The sequence below is a fragment of the Lepeophtheirus salmonis genome, chromosome 1 (assembly GCF_016086655.4).
Source record: "Lepeophtheirus salmonis chromosome 1, UVic_Lsal_1.4, whole genome shotgun sequence".
NCBI lineage: Eukaryota > Metazoa > Arthropoda > Copepoda > Siphonostomatoida > Caligidae > Lepeophtheirus > Lepeophtheirus salmonis.
In genome coordinates this window covers 38,852,890-38,872,124 of record NC_052131.2, presented here as the reverse complement: position 1 = coordinate 38,872,124, position 19,235 = coordinate 38,852,890, and the positions used below count along the sequence as shown (strand labels likewise).

Genomic DNA, 19,235 nt, shown 5'->3' with positions numbered 1-19,235 from the left:
AGAACGAGAGAATCATAAGGGTAGAACGAATCCTACTGATTAGTTGAGAGAGTGGAACAAACTTTCAATCCGGTAGCCGGGTATTCTTTTTCAGGATCAGAAAAAGGCCTGCTATAAACAGTGGGACTTCTAGCATCATTGACCTGATCAGAAGGAGTGTCAAACCGCCTCTTAAATAGCTTAGGAGTTGAAGAGCTTCATCCAAATACCAATGAAAGTGTTGCAACACAAAAAGCTGTGAGAGAGATGTTAAAATGGTTACAGCAGCTTCTTCCAAGAATATCTCTCAAGAAAAGACAGATGGAGCAATTAAGGCTCAGAAGGACAGTAAAAAACAGATTTCAAAGAATGCCTCCAAGCAAGACTTCTAAAATTAAATAAATTATATAGAAGATATAATCTAAGAAAAAGTTGAAACTCTATCATTGGTCAAATCAAATTTAAATATTTTCATGATTTAATCAAACTAAATTTTTGTTTATAAATTGTTCTGGATTGTTTTATTTATTTTCTCTTATTATATATTTAGAATCACAATAAACCAACAAATAAAATATATTGTCAATAAATGTGCATCAGAAGGTTAATGAATAAAAGTATTCTCCAAACTAAACGGTATTAAAATTACACCTTATTTATCTATTTTAAAGTGCACAAATAACTAGCCAATAATAATTTAAGCATTAAAATTTCTTCATATTTGAACTTTTTACATCAACGAAAATACATATACATTCCAATAATATGAATAAGTCTAAAACAGGACTAGAAAAGACTATGTTTCTTAATGTGACCTCAAACGCTAACATTTAAGAAATTATTTCTTTCGAATGAACTTATGTATATATCAATTACTAATGGATCGCACTACCTAACTACAAAATAATTATTAATTACGAAAATAGCAAAAAAAAAAAAAAAAAAGATCAAAACAACGTTACGTAACCAGTTTTTATAACAACCTCAAAAATAATTTATAATTAAGATAATAAAATCTGGCCATACTTTTCCCCATATATTAACATTCCAGATTCACACATTTTTTTTCTTTTTATTCATAGAGGTAATTATTTTTTCATATATATAAACAGTATACACAATATTGTGATTTGCAATATAGGATTTTAAAAAACGATAAATGTTTATTTTCAATCGCTAGAAGTAGAGTTAAAGCTCATAGAATCATCGTGAGAGAATCCATAGTCACATTCACAATCCCAATTATTTGGACCAGAGCATTTTCCGTTGCTTCCTCCTCGTACGATTTGACAATGCATGGAGCAAACTTCATTAGCAACACAAAGATAATCACGACTCAAATAAAATCTTTCTCTTGAGCATTCGCAAACGTTATTCTCACAATTACCTATAAAACAAAATGGAAAATGCGTTTTTAAATATTATGATGTATGTTTGTTAAGCCAATTAACAAACCTGTTTGCCTTCCAATGACTTGGCAATAGCCAGCACACATATAAGCAGAAGTTTTTTCTTCATTATCTGGTTGACAAATGGACTCCTGCAACATTTCGTTAACGCAAACGCAAGCTTTTCCCCCGTTTTCATTAGGGATGCAAAGACCAGTTTTATATCCTCCAAAAAGGCATGAGAATGAACAAATACTCTCTGATAACTGACAACGGAGATGGTTACTTGGGCTTTCCTCCTGCATTGTTTCATTCATGGGAAGGGATACTCCTATTTGAATGCAAATGAATAATAAGTAAAGAGATGATGAACTTTGATATTAAAAAAAGGATTTACCGCTTTGGATTGAGATTATCCCTAGGAGTAAAACAATGATAGGCAGGAATTGAGATTGAAAATAACCCATCTTGATAGGAATGTACAATGTCAGGTTGTTATTTTAACTGGGCACTTCAGATGCAATGCTTTTTATAATATAGGAGTACATACCTATATCTTATAAAGGTGATTTTTTTTTTTTTTTTTTTTTTTTTTTTTTTGGAAGCAAGGTATACATGTTATATGATGTTGTTCATCAATAAGCCATACCTTGCCTCTTCTCCCAAGGTATCAATTCATATCTTATGTATGTATATGGACTCACTTCTGCAAAAATATGTTTCAATACTCATATCATGAAAATAGAAGAAAACCATCCAAGTAAGTAAAGGGAACACTTCCTAGGACTCCAAAAAACAAATTGCCATTTGAAAGATTTATAAGTCTTCTTAAGGGATAAGTAACGAATCAGAGTACACCTACTATTAATTACTAAATATTTTGTAATTTAATATCTTTCATACTTCATAATTATAATATTACTAATTTGTCATTGATGGACATTTATACGAAAGGGATTCATCAGTAATCAATAACGATACAGTTATTATGTTATGATTTAACTATTTAAGTATTTATTTTTCTAATTTTTATAGATTTATGAAGATACTTGGGTACTTTAGCAATTATAATTAGAAATGAATACTTACGTAGAAAATTACAATCTTACCTATGCTAGAATACCCTATTTCATAAAAGACTATTCTATAGTCCAGTAAATTAGGTTACTCTGAAAAAATATGATTGTTCAGCTTTTTTTTAAGGAGGGAGGCTGTTGAAAATATATTGGAGATTGCCTAGAAGAAGATTACTGCCTCTAGAGACTTTTCGAGGCTACCCTAATAAACTGCTTGGAGCCTATTTTGAGGAAAAAAAAGTAAATAAAAAAATTAATTGGACACCATTTTACAAAAACACTATCATCATATTTCAAATATATTGAAAAGCCCTGTACATTTCAGGACCCCTAATTGCATGTTTTGCTTTTAGTTACTACGTGCTGTCATCTTCATTTTTATGTATTGAGAAACAAAAAGGGCTTAATATATTTATAAGTATTTTGTAGATTGGACTTTTTATACTATATAAATATTAAATTTATAAATGAACGTTTGAACAGAAATATGAGCGAATGAATGGAAAAAAACAAAAGATTTAAAACTTGTCGAAAATGTTTTTACAAAATGAACGATTGAACGGAGAAGGATGAACGAATAAAAGCTTGACTATGTCTAATATTGTTTAAATATATTTAGTGATTGTACCAATCAGTAGTTTTCTCACATTTGAATGCAGGTCGCATTCAAATGCTGCAACTGTCTCCGGCTAAGGGGACAGTTGCAACAGTTTTATAAAATCGATTTTCAGTTATAAATTAAGAAAATTAGATTTAATCATAATATTTTTATGGAATAAAAACTTATTTTTAGACCTTATAGATTTTCGATGTATTACATAGGAAATAAGAAGATTTACATCTTGGTTCAATGATCAGTATTATAAATAAGATCAATTAACTCTTTTAATATCTTCTTCATGGCCAACAAATATGATTGCTGTGAATTATAAATATTTTAATATTATAAGAAAGGAGAATGAATGACAATGGGTGAGAGTGGGGCATGATCTTTATTTACTGACATTAGTTTTTAAACCAAGTGACAAGGAGTCGGGAGACTTGTTTAAAAGAAATACAACTCTAAATGATGTATTTTTAATACAAAATATGTAAGTTTACATAGAGGGTATTAAATAAAATACATTTTAGGATGCCCTATTTCTTTTAAAGAAGCTGAAGACTCTCACACCACCTTGCGGTTTAAACTAATTTCAGTTAAAGATTTGTTCATGCCCATTGTCATTCATTTCCTTTCTTATAATATTAAAATATTTATGTTACAGCAATTCAAATTTCTCCTCAAGGAGTGAGTTTTGAAATATAATGAAATTATATAAATAGATAGGAAAATGACCAATGATGCAAATAGCCTAAGTTACATGAAAAAAAGGAAAATCTTAGAAGGTCTATTCATAAAAATTTATATCTATAAAAAAATAAGATTAAATCCAATTTCTTAATTTAAAACTGGACAAAAATGTCTAGTTTATTTCTCTAATATGTTAATTATATTTTATACAATTGTATTGTAAATTTTGTGACTCTAGCTTTTCTGATGTTGAGAAAAGCCCTGCACTGATTGGTCAATCACTAATCTATATTTAAACGTAATATGTATGTACATAGCTCAATTTTGCTTCAAACCATTTCTTATATAACCCATGTTATTTAATATTTTATGACAAGTTTTAAATACATTTTGCCTTTTCTTTTTTTTTGCATTCATTTTTATTTATGTTCAAAGTTATTTATAAGATTTAAAATTTATATAGTATAAAATATTTGAAAATTTATAAATATTTTAAGTTGTTTTTTTAAGTACATAAAAATGACCTCAAGAGATGACAGCACTTGTAAATAAAAGCAAAACATGCAATTATTCTTCAAAGATTCAGCCATTTTCAACTGGCAGTCGTTTGAGTGAGTTGATGATAGTGTTTTTGTGGAAAATATATCTGAGTTTTTTTGTTTTTTTTTTTCAAGATAGTCGCCTTGTAACTCTACAGACTTACTTTATCTAAGTTAAAGACGGGATGGGTTAGAGAGATGAAAGCATCGCTGGGAGAAGTGTCCAATATATTTACAAGGAGACCATCTTGAAAAATAAAAAATCATATTTTTTCCCACAACAACACTCACATCAACTCACTCAAACGACAGTTACACAACGACCGCACCTCTAAAATGACAGAAACTTCAGTCAGTAACTGTCAACAAATGCTAATTAGATGTGACTAACTTTTCTTTAGGAGTGTTGGTAGGAAATTTTTCAGACCACCCAAGTATCTTCATAAATCTATAAAAATTAGAAAAATAAATACTTAAATAGTTAAATCATAACATAATAACTGTATCGTTATTGATTACTGATGAATCCCTTTCGTATAAATGTCCATCAATGACAAATTAGTAATATTATAATTATGAAGTATGAAAGATATTAAATTACAAAATATTTAGTAATTAATAGTAGGTGTACTCTGATTCGTTACTTATCCCTTAAGAAGACTTATAAATCTTTCAAATGGCAATTTGTTTTTTGGAGTCCTAGGAAGTGTTCCCTTTACTTACTTGGATGGTTTTCTTCTATTTTCATGATATGAGTATTGAAACATATTTTTGCAGAAGTGAGTCCATATACATACATAAGATATGAATTGATACCTTGGGAGAAGAGGCAAGGTATGGCTTATTGATGAACAACATCATATAACATGTATACCTTGCTTCCAAAAAAAAAAAAAAAAAAAAAAAAAATCACCTTTATAAGATATAGGTATGTACTCCTATATTATAAAAAGCATTGCATCTGAAGTGCCCAGTTAAAATAAAAACCTGACATTGTACATTGCTATCAAGATGGGTTATTTTCAATCTCAATTCCTGCCTATCATTGTTTTACTCCTAGGGATAATCTCAATCCAAAGCGGTAAATCCTTTTTTAATATCAAAGTTCATCATCTCTTTACTTATTATTCGTTTGCATTCAAATAGGAGTATCCCTTCCCATGAATGAAACAATGCAGGAGGAAAGCCCAAGTAACCATCTCCGTTGTCAGTTATCAGAGAGTATTTGTTCATTCTCATGCCTTTTTGGAGGATATAAAACTGGTCTTTGCATTCCTAATGAAAACGGGGAAAAGCTTGCGTTTGCGTTAACGAAATGTTGCAGGAGTCCATTTGTCAACCAGATAATGAAGAAAAAACTTCTGCTTATATGTGTGCTGGCTATTGCCAAGTCATTGGAAGGCAAACAGGTTTATTAATTGGCTTAACAAACATACATCATAATATTTAAAAACGCATTTTCCATTTTGTTTTATAGGTAATTGTGAGAATAACGTTTGCGAATGCTCAAGAGAAAGATTTTATTTGAGTCGTGATTATCTTTGTGTTGCTAATGAAGTTTGCTCCATGCATTGTCAAATCGTACGAGGAGGAAGCAACGGAAAATGCTCTGGTCCAAATAATTGGGATTGTGAATGTGACTATGGATTCTCTCACGATGATTCTATGAGCTTTAACTCTACTTCTAGCGATTGAAAATAAACATTTATCGTTTTTTAAAATCCTATATTGCAAATCAAAATATATATATATATATGAATTGTAAAACAAAATATTGTGTATACTGTTTATATATATGAAAAAAATAATTACCTCTATGAATAAAAAAAATCAATGTCTGAATCTGTAATGATCATATTTGGGGAAAAAGGATGGTAGGATTTCATAATCTTAGTCATAAATTATCTTGGAAGTTGTTATAAAAACTGGTTACGTAACGTTGTTTTGATCTTTTTCTTTTTTTTACTATTTTCTTAATTAATAATTATTTTGTAGTTAGATAGTGAGATCCATTAGGGAAGGAACCTTCATTGATATATGCATTGCTCAATCCCTCCTTACCCCTTCATTTAACAACCAACACGATCTTTTTTTGTAAATGGATTTTCTCACAAACTAATATATTGATTTTAATAATAACCAATCCCAAATCAAAGCTCCGATAATTTAAAAATATTATTATTCAATATATTCCACTTTAGCGCCAATAACGGCTTCTACTTGACCTCTGAAACGGGACTAAGTATTGATGACAGTTTCCTTTGGGAGTTTCCGAAAATCCTAGTTCAGATTTTATATTACTAGAGGATCTGTTGGTGTGTCGTTCAACTGCACTTCATACAAAGAAGTCCACGAGATTAAGGCCTTTTAAGCTGATAGGCAAAATACAGGATCCAACAAAGTCAAAAAAATTATGACCTCATCTTGTTATCTATATGTCTTTTTGTTGATTCATAATCACCTCCAGACTCTTCCAGTTCAATCCTGACTCTTCAAACAAAGAACTTGTCCAGGATTGAGAAGTTTGCATTCTCAACATTGCCTCGTCCGGTGCGAATTGCAACAAATCCCCTCTACCTTTTCAACGATTGTGCAATAAATACTTTGTTGATGGCTGTAATTTGTTTAACTGACGCCAAACACTTCTGTCTATCCACAAAAACAACAAACAACGCCCTACCTGGGCATGTAGAGCTATTGCAGGGCTCAAATTTTGTTGGTAAGCATCAGCCTCAAGCTGTATAAATATATTATAAACCTATTTTTACAGTTTTGAAATTTTTGGGGAAAAAAATGATAAAAGCTAGCAATCCCCTGCTCAACATTATCGTTACATTTGATTAATTTCTGTTACATCCATTGTATTCGAATTGTGATTATAAATTAAAAGATATTCAAGATATAGTGATTATCACTAACAAAATTTTACGTGCTATATAAGCTCTTGTTAAGGACTGCTTCTTTTTGCATGGAGAGGTTGCGAGATACAATACAAATTACGACGTATCAAGCAACCATGGGATAGATAAACACACTCTTGTGTATTCCATGCTAATGCCCCTCTAGTTTGCCATAAATCCGGATGTTATCCTAATCTCTCAACTTTTCCTCTATAATTAAAGATAAAGAAAAAATTCCCAAAATCAATTGGTATTAGCTAGCCAATTTTTCCCGACTATGGAGTTATTATTGTAAGAGCTAATCCAAGTTCAAACAATTAACGCTTAGAATACTAATGAGTAAAATGTAATCAAAAAATGGAAAGCTTTAAAAAGCAAGGTCTGAGTAGGTTTAGAATAATAGTATCATGTTACCCTTTATTAGTGTTTAAAACGTTGATTGGTTGAACTCAAATTAGCACGAGTTAACTTGTGACTAATATCCTATTATTATTTAATTAACATCATTCCAACAGTTTGGAAAACTACCTATCCATTTTAGACCTTTTTATAGATACAATAAAGATTCCATCTTGTTATTTCACGGCATTACTCCACTAACATATAAAATTACAATGTATTTCGTTGCCATCTCTATATTTTATTGGTTCTAACCCTTTCACGTATAACTTACTAGCGAAAGCATTTGGCAATACCTGGAGGTATTTGCTTTAATAATAATTCCCCAAGAAATCATCATCTCCGTTTTTTATGAGCACACTCACACTGAGTAAATCAATAATTTCTTCAAGAATGAAATAATAATAACGTGGAAGATCACTCCTCAGAAAATCCTCAGTTTTAATCTCCGTTTTTCATAAGCACAATCACATGTAACTACTCAATACTTGAATCAATTCATATGATGGCTTCTGTTCTCAAGAATGAAAGAATAATAATAAGAGTTTGAGAAAAAAAAATGATATATTGGGATGACTGATGAGTACTCAATAAGAGCGCTCAATAATACAACCAAACCAAATTCATTTTAACATACCAGTGTTTATATTTATTTCAAATCATAATATAAACTGAGAATGCATAGAGATTGTGATACACATAAGAGACCAATAACAAAACAAACAGAGACACAGAAAAAATACTTAACCACCAGAACCACCAACCAGCCAACTGATTTTGGGCCTTTTTTGCCAGATACAATCAAAATAACGACGTGATATATCAATGAGAAGCTGAATATCACTTCACTATTTTGATATGTTCTGATTGAATATAAATAATAAAAAATGTCTTTTGTACAATTATGAATCTATTTAAGGGTAGTGATGATGAAGAAATACATTTCTTGATGATCTTGGAGTATTAAAAAAAAGTGTAAAAAGATGGCAACTGCAAAATTAGAAATTATTGCTGTGTGTTTTGCAATGCTATTAGATAATCAACAACACTTCACAAAGGAAAATCTTGGGCAGGTATAAGAAAATCGAGTGGGAACTACGTCGTTTGATGCCTAGTTTACATAATAATAATTATATATACAGATTTATATTAATCCAAGTAAGTAAAAATGGTCCAGGTATTCTTTTCACAATACAGCAAAGTGTTTACTATAAAAAAGGGTATTTTTCATTATCATCCTATTTAGTCTTAAAGAAAATGTATTCTAAGACAACAGCTCTCCTGTCATTTGCCACGGTTCTCTCATTCTTCTTGGAGGGAAGTAAGTACAAAGAAGATAGTAAATAACCATTCTCGGCCATATTCAATATGCAGCAACTTCTTGTATGTTGTAATCATGTTGCAACTTCCTCTAAATATAGTGCCACACGCAACCTATGATACATAAACTCTCTGACCCATGTTTTTTCTCTGGTTTACAGCCCTTTGTAATCCCAACAATCGACGCATAAGTTGTGACCAATCACCGATCATATGCGAATGGTCTTGTGCATTTGGAGTTAATACAGGTGGAACTTGTCTTAAAGTAGAGTCTGGAAGAAGAGAATGTTTCTGCTACGAGAATAATACTCAAAAAACTATTTGTGATGGATATTTCCGCCCTGAAAATGCTGGACGAGCTTGCAAAACATTTTGTCAATCCATTGGTCGCATTGGAGGTAAACAATAAACTAATTAATGTTATTGAGTACTTTATTTAACCTTTGATATTTGATAGGTGAATGCATGGCGGATAATCATGATTGTATTTGCTCCACATCCCGAATCCCTTATTTCTATAGGTCATTGTGTGTAACAGATGAAGTTTGTTCAGTTTTTTGTAAAACATATCGCGGATTGTCTGGTGGACAATGTACTGGGACTGGAATCACAAAGGAATGTGAATGTTTTAGTCGTCGATCTCCATTATCAGTTACCTCTACTCCTTAGATTATATTTCTTACTCAAGAATTAGTCATTAGAATCTCTCCTTTTAGAAGATTTTTTTTCAATATTTGTGAATTATTTTACGAAAACATAATTGTATTATTAACTTTTATATACACATTGCGTCTAAAGCAGGTAGTTCTTATGCAACAACCTATTTTAAAAAATCAATGTCCTTTGTCTTCTTTACCAAATAAAACCATTCAAGGAAGATAGGATTCCTTATTCCAATAATAATACAAATTTATGGGTTGCTCATAATCTGGAGTTCATTTATTTTTAATTATTATTAACAGAGGTTCAAAACTATTCACAGATGAAGACACTTAAATCCAATTATTCTTCATTCTAAGATATATTTTAGCCGAGGGGATGTCTAAATGCTCCTTGCAGAGCGCCAAAGCTCCACATGAAAAGCTTTCATTACAAGGCCTTATTCCACTAACATAAAAAATTAAAATTTCAGTTGTCAATTTTTCTAATACTCCCATGTCCTTTCCTTTACTAGTAGTGAAAAAATCGGATGTATTTTTTAGGTTCCTTGCTTTTTGTTCTTCTTCTTTTTTTTCTTCTGAGTTGAAGAGTGAATTTTCTTTTCCTAAGCTATCATTATTATATAATTCCTGAGGAGTAAAATTCCTTTTCTTAACACACAAGCTATCATTAATATATTTACCAAACCCGATTGAGCATTTACGTGTGCTCATAAATTTTTGTGGAATAATAAAGATAAGCCATAATATGAATCAGAGTAGAATTGGGGATCGACATCAGATTAATTATTGTCTATGTCCTTCTTTACTTCCTTCTATCCCTCCACTTTGTCACATATGGTTTTAGCTCCTCAAATGAAACGTAATAGGAGCTAAGCTGTTCTCCTTAAAAAATTCTTCAAATTGTCAGGGTTACCATATTGATTTTTTTTAACATGCCCAAAATAATTAGCATCAGTATTTATTATAAAGTATTTTTTTATTGTGATTTCAGTTTTTTGTAGAACATATCAGGGATTGTCTGGTGGACAATGTACTGGGACAAGAGTTATAAAGTAATGTCATTGTGTTAGTCATTGATCTCCATTATCAGTTACCTCTACTCTAAAGCGTTAATTAATTGTACTGAAATTTGCTATTGTTAACCTCAAAATAACACACTCTACTATGAAAAGAATAATGATCTAACAGTTGGGAACAATTGACCAGTTATCCAAACCCAACAAGGTACAATGAATACATAAATGAATATCACTTCGTGAATATTTAAAATGTAACAGTTAATTGTACAAAATTATATTAGTTTATTATGTAGGACTTCTCCATAAATTTTTTTTTTTAATTAATCATTTTCAGCAACGGTTCGATACAATTTTTTTGACCTTCAGAGCATCAATACACTATTTTAGCCAATGGTTTTTTTTTATTCATCATAACTCCCCATATTTAGGATATTTTTTTAATATAATTTGTTACTTATGTTAATTTTAAAAGAAAGAATGATTAATTATTATTTATAAGTAACCAACAAATTGAATTACTTTTCACCACCAGGAATTGTGAAATATAGAACATTAATTGGAGTATTACATATGTTAAATACATTATAGGTATTAAGGTTCTTATGTTCCGGGAAATTGTTTTGAATAGAATCTCAGAAACCAATTTTTAAATTATGGAACACTGTGAAGTATCGGGATCCTTTAATAAATACAGTGAAATTTTAGTATTTATTTATATATTTCAAGAAAAAATAATAAACTTTAAGCTAGTCGTACCCATCATATATTCTCTTTTTTTTTATTATCAATAATAGTACACAGGTTGGTAATTATAGCCCGTTGGTACGGCTTTTTTATTCCGTAAACCAATTTGAACCACACAAAAAAAATAAAAATAATAGTAATTGATGAACGAGCTAATTTTAGGTAGAACTGGGGTTGTATAACTGTGAAATATAGAATGAATCTAATTCTCCTTCCCTATTACCCGTTCTTTGGTCTAAATTTCTAAATCGTGCATCATAAAAATTCATGTAACTTTTTCTATAAAAATATGGACATCTGAAATGTCACAATCCATACTTCTTCGGAAATATATATTAAATTTCAAATCTTGAGCCCATATGGAACAAACTTCACTTTTTATATCTATAAATAAATATGCCCAAGTCTAAATTTAAGCATGTTTCTAACAATTATAATTATTTGATAATTTATGTTCTAAAAATACTTCTTTTTAAACAATATTTTTAGCACTTCTGTCCTGTATTATGATATATAAAACCTTTTTACTATCAACACTTTAGCATCCAGCGTATAAATGTGACGCACTGAACTTAAGCTACCCACAATCATTGCACGTTATTATTTCTGAAGGTGGGTTACCTCATCTATCATGGGTGTTGCGTGTGCACTCAATTTATTTCAAAAATATATGTTATATATTAAAGTTATGGATGTGAAAATTATCCAAATACTCGTGACCATACATTTTTTTTAAAAGTGCATGCTGGTAACATGCGAGAAATTTGTGCTCTTATTAATTGTTTTAAAAAAATCAAACGTATTAGCAAGCAAGGAGTACTATATATTTTTTTAAATGATCTATGTCAGCAGATAATATGTCGTCTATCAAATTTCCCAACATACAGTTTTCTTATTGATTTACACTTAGGAGCACTAATTATAATCTTCAAACATCAACAACTCTCCCTATTACAATTAAGAAGTTTTGTGATTTAAAATGGTTTTTGTTTGGAGGAAAAGAAAATGACAAATTAGGAATTTTTGTGTTTCTCCAAATTTAATTTATCATGGCATTTTCCCTCCTACACCTAAGGCGCATTTTAAAAGACAAAAATGATTCATTTTGATAGGGAGAGTTGTTGTGGTTTAAAGATCCTAATATGAAAAGTTTTTATAAATATATTGTCTACCCGCGTATACGTATATATGATATTTATACCCGCCTTTAGATCATGTAGTCGCGCAGTTTTAAGATTTTAAGCTAAAAATTAGTCATCTACACGGAAACTTTTTTTTTAATATAAGTACCTATATTATTAAGTATGGGGTATTAATAGTGATGGCACGATTCAAAAAAAAAATCCCCATGCCGATTCCGATGCAATTCTAGTAAAATTACCGATGTCGATTACGATTCTTTAATATTTTAAATAATCAGCAAAAAATACAATTTTGCTATCATGGGCGGGCGTCCCAGTATTATATTTTAGGGGGAGGGGTGTCTTGATTTTCGGACCTTTTTTGAGCAAAATGCAAAAATTGATTTTTTTTTTTGAAAAATTAAATTGCAAATATTAAATTTTTTGAAAAAAATTCAATTTTATGTTTAAATTTTCTTCAAAATCTAGCACTAATTACAAAAAATCCACAACTGTACTTTAAAAAAAAAAAAACTCGATTTGTTAAAAAAAAAAAAGAAATACCAAAAATTAAATTCTAGTATAAAAATTCTTGGAAAAAAAGTTCTAAAATTAAATTGTACTACAAAAATTTTTTTAAAAATACTTAATTAATCATAGAAGTTTAATTTTTGGGAAAAAATTTAATTGATTTCAAATATTACATTTTCTTGTAAAAAACAAAAATTTCTTAATTTTGGAGGGTCCTATTTTTTTTTTTTTTTTTTTTTTTTAACCTAGACCAATAATAAATATATAAATACCTGCTGTAATCAATAAGAATCAGAATCGCAAATTAAAAATTATTTTCCCTATGCCGATTTTGATTGGAGAAAAAACACTCGATTCTCCCATTGTGATTAATCGTCCTATCACTAAGTAATACGCTACAAAGAAGAAGAAAAGAAATAAGAACGAAAAGGATTGTAAAAAGGATAGTAAAGTTCCATACACGACTGGTTTTTTTATTTACCCTCAACCTCACTGGCAAATGGGAAATTTAAAATTTAAAAAAAATTATATGGTAACTAGTCTTCTGTATTTTTCTTTTTTGCCAACTGTTAATTATTATTTAGAGAATATTTATTAATTACTATATAAATTGAATTAATCATTTTATCAAAATAAGTATCAATGACTGAGTAGGAAATGACATAAATTTTAAACATAGGCCCTTGATTGATAGAAATTAATATAAAAATCGAAATCATATGTTATACCTTTTTTCATAATATGTAAAGTTAGATGCTTTAAATTATACAACGTAAAAAAAAGAAATAGCTTATCAAAACATTAATGAATAAGGGGGAATTTTTTAAATTTCAAAGATTCAGTTAAAATTTTGTTCAATAATATATTTTTCTTTTTTTACATTTCATAAATTTTAAAATACGAATGTCTTTTTTTTCCTCATTCATGGCTTGACGTATATCGTAAGATAGGACACGATATCTATTGATGAGAAGGTCTGCACTTTGCCATTCTTCTATATAGGCATTGAAGGTTGAGCTTATGTCCTTTTACTTGCTTAGGTGGGTTAGAAAAGGGGCATGTCCAGTGTAGGCATGTACAATGGGTCTCAATTTTTCTCTTCCGAGCTTGATACACTTCAACTTAGGCTTCATACTTTGATCTTATTAATATCGGTCACACCAAAATTGATGGGAGAAGTCATGAATTACCTTTTTTTTTGTAGCTTTGGAGGCGTCCCAATAGCATTCCAGCCCCCCTCTGCAGACGCTTTTGATTTTAAACAGATTATTTTAGGAAGTATATTAATATCATATTCCTTTTTTTTTAATTTAAATATAATTTTATCTAGTGTTTCAAAATATTAATGACGGATTTGGGAGATTATTCTGACTAAAATTCAATTCAAAAATTAATGATGATATTATTTATTCTTAAATTGAATAAGATTCGTGAGTATACTACGAACTTTGTTTCCTTGAATCCACTCACTTTCACGTTTTCCCAAATTATATAATTTATATGGTTTGATTCAAAAGATGAATCGAAGACATAATCATGGACTAAAAGACCTAATTATTTTTCTAAAAAACCAATATTTTTTACATTGGCTATACACGAGCTATAAAATTATTAAAGCTTATAGCCAGAAATACGATTGTTTTGGTCAACTATCTTTTCTTAATCAAACATCAAAATACATCACTTTATTTATTCTATCTCTATGAATAAAATAAATCTTTGTTTATTTAAAAAAGCAACCTGTGATTATTCAAAACATTTTTCTTAAACAAATAAATTGTAGAAGCATTAAACTGAGTGATTTTTTAATATTTTTAACCTTTAATGTATTGAATGATACATAATTATATGAATATAATATATTGAAATAATTAAATGAAGAATTTCCCGTAGGCGAAAAAACCCCGATAAGATTTCGGGGAAACGAGATCCTGAGATAGATCCCTATTAGCTATTGCAAAAATAGACCTATTTCATGAAAAATAATCAAATTTATGACACAGTTTTCAAAACATCTGATTTTCCATTTCTCATAAATTAAAATATAATATGTACTTATATATATTATGTAACATTTCAAAAAATTGTGCATAATGTACTAAATATTGCAGGATATATAAAGGATATTTCAAATATTATGCGTGAAAATAAAAATTTAGCAGCCCTAAAACTAAAATACAACATTTTTTTGGCAGTCATTCAAGATAAATGTATATCTGAACATAACATAAACAAATATTCTCAGTTTTATTTACCCTACTAAATTTAAATTATATAAAGATTGTAATATATTTATTCCATCGTTATTGCAACATTTTTACTTAATAGGAAGCTAATCAATAAACATGTTCAATCAATGGTCGAGAATCAATTTGTATTAGTAAAAGGTTGCGCGTCCAAAAAATGTTCCGATATACAGTGTATAAAATATCCGTTCGTGTCTGCCTTTTCATTTAGAAATTCATCCTTTAATTTCTAAAAAATCCATGGTGATAAAATAAATATAGAAATAAAAGTACAATTATTAAAGTTACCATTAATATAATACCTAAATAATACATATATATTATTCTATACTCTTTCCAAGATTAAGCTCATTTGATATAAAAGTATTTATTAAAATTATTACAATAGATAGATTTATAGAATTCCTTACAGTCTTTTCATATTTTACAGCTTATTTAAATACGTATTTATAGATAATATTAATCAAATTGGTCATCATAAGACTTGGAGTTTAGTTTATATACTCTGTCTTAGCTATATAGTAGTATAGTACCTACTTTATTTATCCGAATTTTTGTCCTGGCCTCATGCCTTATCAATTTATTTACGTCAAACATTCCCTGTACTGCAGTTCTTGTCTTTTTTTTTTGGGGGAATTACTATAATGAGAGATACTTAACAATTTTCGAGTTTGACAATAACATTACAATGAATGAAGGAGAGGACGACTCTTAGCTACAATATAATAAGTAACTATTTACATCCCCACCCACTTAAAATACATATTTTGCGAACAAAGAAGGGATAATTTATGACATATTATTACTAAGTAGAATCATTTTTGTCCTACACAATGACAACATTTAAGAGTCATAATTTGTGGAATTACTGCCTAGAATGTAACTGATTGCTCATTGTCGCAGGATTTCCTGTGGAGAGAGTGATTCCTTACTTTCCTAAAGGTTCCTAGATTACTAAATATAGAAGAAGAAAAAATTATGTATGCGCCACTTCCTTTCTACTCTTCTTTCTAAAGATTGATCTGCTCTTTAAAATGAGAAAGCCTTATAAAATAAAATCTATCAATTTCTCATTATTCTATTATGACAATCAATTTAGGTTACTTTTCGTTCAATTTGCGGTACACTCAAAGAGTTAATAAGAATAATTTGTTTATGGAAATGGAAGATTATTTGCCGATGAATATAAATGTAAACCCTCCTCAATTTTGTGAAAATTAATATTTGCTTGCTTTTGTCTTGACAGGCCACATTCAAATATATAAAATTGAAAAATTATTAATCTGACTTTATATGAGGTTTGACAACAAGCGTGTGTAGATGAAGTCCAACAAATCATATTAAAATTTAAAAAAAGGGAGTACTCGTACATATCTACATTTTTAAAGCAAAGTTTATCAACTCATAATAACCCAGGTTAATAGAAATACAACGTTATCGCTTTCCCGACTGATGATTGACTTCCACCACGCTTTTTAATAGTGACGTCAAAGAGTATAACTAATGTTGCAAATTCAGTCTAGAATGGCCATGATAAAAAAAGAAAACCCGAAAATCAATATGGTAACCCTGACAACTTAAAGAATATTTTGGAAGGGAGAAAGAATAATGCTCTTGACGTTTCATTAGATCAGCTACAATCAGCCGATACAAGCAAGGAAGGAGAAAAGTATATAAATTTGTTATAATTATTCCAATGTCGATCCCCAATTCTACTTACTCGTAGTACTTCAAGGGCTTACACTTATAACTTTGCAACAAATCCTCAGGATTAAAGTCCGTCTTTTATGTGCAAACACGAATGTTCAATCAGGTTTTGAACATAATTGAATCTATTTAGGAAAGGGTGTTCACTACTCTGCAAGCAAATAATAATGACAACTGTTAAAAGAAAATTCATTCTACAGATTACCAATTCCAAAAAAACGGTCCGCTAAAAAAATGGACTGAATTTTCATCGCTGAGTATAAATGTTACCAGGATCGCATTCCTTGACAGTTACTATTAGAGTACTGTTGTTATACACTATGACGTAATTCTCTGTATGTCTTGCCCAGAAGTCGATAAGATACATCAAGTTGAAGATTCTGGCAAGACCGATTACATGATGGCATAACCTTGTATTTCTATTATGCTTGATAATAATCACAACCAATTCAGAGTACTCCCTCAATTAAATTTATATTGACAAGTTCTGAATTTATTGGATTTCTCATCATTTCGTGGGAACATTAGTTTTTATCGTTTCCACAAAACTTTATTCTTCCATATTATAATTTTCACAATTAAAAAATAAATGAATGCACGACGAACAAAGACTTTTCCAGGAAATGAACAAAAAAGGGGGAACAGGTTCAAGCCTGCTAAATACACAGTATATTTTGGTGTTAGCAAGGTACTGCCGTGATATCTACTCTTCCCATCTCTTTTTTTAGCATGAGGGACGGAACTTTAGCTCCGCACGCTCGTTGTTGGATCATACTCTAAGAACTAATGTTTATTTCAATTTCTTATTCCAATCATTTTTATATTAGTTTAATTTTGGGTCCAAGCCCTCATACTATGAACCTAGAGTTTGTTGGTCAAATTTTATCTTCTTCAAATTTGATTCATTGTTTAGCTCTGAATTTCATCTCGATTACATCTTCTTATGTTAGAGATTTTTTTTTTATTGAGATATGTTTTATTTCATCTTTTCATTTTCTTATTTAGGGGTCCTTAATAAACAATGGGGTTATTTTACTTATTCTTCCCCTTGGAATCACGTATTTTTTTGTTCTTGACATTTTTTAAAAATAATTTTTATTTTTAAACTGACTTTTTTAAAGACCTTCATATGGACTTTTTGAAATAATTTCATCAACTGACATTTTTTCATTTTTTTTGTTTCATAAGACGTCATATACGCAATCATGGTATATTATTCAGGTCTACCGGATTTTAAGTTAACCCTTCCCGAACGAGGAATTACAGTTGATCCCACAACTATTCGTACTCTCACAAAAATGTCAAGAAAAACATAATTAGATGTTAATGTTGGATCTACAAACTCATTTAAAATATATGCGCACAGAATAGAGATATGACCCGAATTTGAAGTACCCAAGTACGGTGTAAGAAGAGTTGAGTACTTTTTTATGTAAAAACTACTTTCAAAAATTAGAAAGGGCAAACGGTTGATGTATGCACTCTTTCTTTTCTTTGTTTGTTGTTAAATTGGTCGTTCTGGTGATGACTTATCCTTCTGAAGTGTGTATTATTGTCTATATTGGGTGTAAATTGTATAAAAAATATATTAAAAAAATTCATACATATGAATTTAAATATATTTACAATATTTTCCCTCCACTAATGCTATTTTAAGTGTGGAAGGCTCTCCACTTAATAGCAGTAATTCAATTTATCCCTCCGAAATCACATAACAGGTAACTGACATTAACAGGGGTCTTTATTTAGGTGGACCATATGTCTCGCTCTCACCTTCTCCTTGCACTCTTTCTTTTGTGCATTACTAACTACAAAACTCTAGCTATAAGTAAACTTTTATTATCTTCTCACTTGGGGCTAAACGTCCAATGATAGGTGTCCTGCTCCTTTTGGAGCGACATCTAAATATACGATTGCATTGCGTTGTTATCTCACACGTTGTTACTTTTTTTATATCACTAAACCTTACGTCCTAAAATAAATAAAAAAAGCCCCTCAAATTCAGTGGATAAAAGCCAATCCCTGCCCAACAATGTTAAATCATAATTGAAAATGGTTCACACTTTAAAAGGAGCTTATTCTAATTCAACCAATCAACGTTAAAAAAACTCTGATTAGGAGAAAAGAAACAAACATCGTCAGCTGACAACAAAATACACTCTTAGGTATATATTTAGATTAGCGAGCTAACATACAAACTCAACTAATTTTGTACCTTTTTCTGTTTCTTTTTGAATAAGAGACTGCTAGATACAAGAAAGTTAACCACTTCTTCAATGTAATTGTAACAATAATTATAATAATCATAAATTG

General features: G+C 29.8%; 2 protein-coding genes and 1 long non-coding RNA gene across 3 annotated transcripts; 1 reads left to right on the top strand and 2 right to left on the bottom strand.

Annotated features, from left to right (window-relative positions):
- Positions 1–1,035: 1,035 nt before the first annotated feature.
- Positions 1,036–1,924, bottom strand: LOC121126870 (uncharacterized). Its single transcript, XM_040722229.2, has 3 exons — positions 1,765–1,924; positions 1,435–1,698; positions 1,036–1,366 (listed from the first exon to the last, which is right to left on the bottom strand). Exons 1-3 carry the CDS (start codon positions 1,832–1,834, stop codon positions 1,149–1,151), a joined length of 552 nt encoding a protein of 183 aa, XP_040578163.1. The 5' UTR covers positions 1,835–1,924; the 3' UTR covers positions 1,036–1,148.
- A 2,404-nt stretch (positions 1,925–4,328) lies between these two features.
- On the top strand, positions 4,329–9,819 carry LOC121126885 (uncharacterized). The gene is made up of 7 exons (XM_040722248.2): positions 4,329–5,052; positions 5,196–5,354; positions 5,420–5,682; positions 5,751–8,730; positions 8,819–8,893; positions 9,054–9,290; positions 9,350–9,819. The coding sequence occupies exons 5-7, from the start codon at positions 8,830–8,832 to the stop codon at positions 9,559–9,561; spliced, it is 513 nt and encodes a 170-aa protein (XP_040578182.1). The 5' UTR covers positions 4,329–5,052; positions 5,196–5,354; positions 5,420–5,682; positions 5,751–8,730; positions 8,819–8,829; the 3' UTR covers positions 9,562–9,819.
- On the bottom strand, positions 8,814–11,709 carry LOC139906910 (uncharacterized). Its single transcript, XR_011783088.1, has 2 exons — positions 10,235–11,709; positions 8,814–10,197 (listed from the first exon to the last, which is right to left on the bottom strand). It is a non-coding gene; the product is annotated as an uncharacterized lncRNA (long non-coding RNA).
- Positions 11,710–19,235: the final 7,526 nt, after the last annotated feature.

What these genes read in the sequence shown, in the direction of transcription:
- LOC121126870 (XM_040722229.2), bottom strand. Translation starts at nt 1,834, where the DNA reads ATGGGTTATTTTCAATCTCAATTCCTGCCTATCATTGTTTTACTCCTA. An exon ending in GATAATCTCAATCCAAAGCG is followed by an intron (nt 1,699 to 1,764) that starts GTAAATCCTTTT and finishes GCATTCAAATAG; the next exon opens with GAGTATCCCTTCCCATGAAT. An exon ending in AGTCATTGGAAGGCAAACAG is followed by an intron (nt 1,367 to 1,434) that starts GTTTGTTAATTG and finishes TTTGTTTTATAG; the next exon opens with GTAATTGTGAGAATAACGTT.
- LOC121126885 (XM_040722248.2), top strand. Translation starts at nt 8,830, where the DNA reads ATGTATTCTAAGACAACAGCTCTCCTGTCATTTGCCACGGTTCTCTCA. An exon ending in CTCATTCTTCTTGGAGGGAA is followed by an intron (nt 8,894 to 9,053) that starts GTAAGTACAAAG and finishes TCTGGTTTACAG; the next exon opens with CCCTTTGTAATCCCAACAAT. An exon ending in ATCCATTGGTCGCATTGGAG is followed by an intron (nt 9,291 to 9,349) that starts GTAAACAATAAA and finishes GATATTTGATAG; the next exon opens with GTGAATGCATGGCGGATAAT.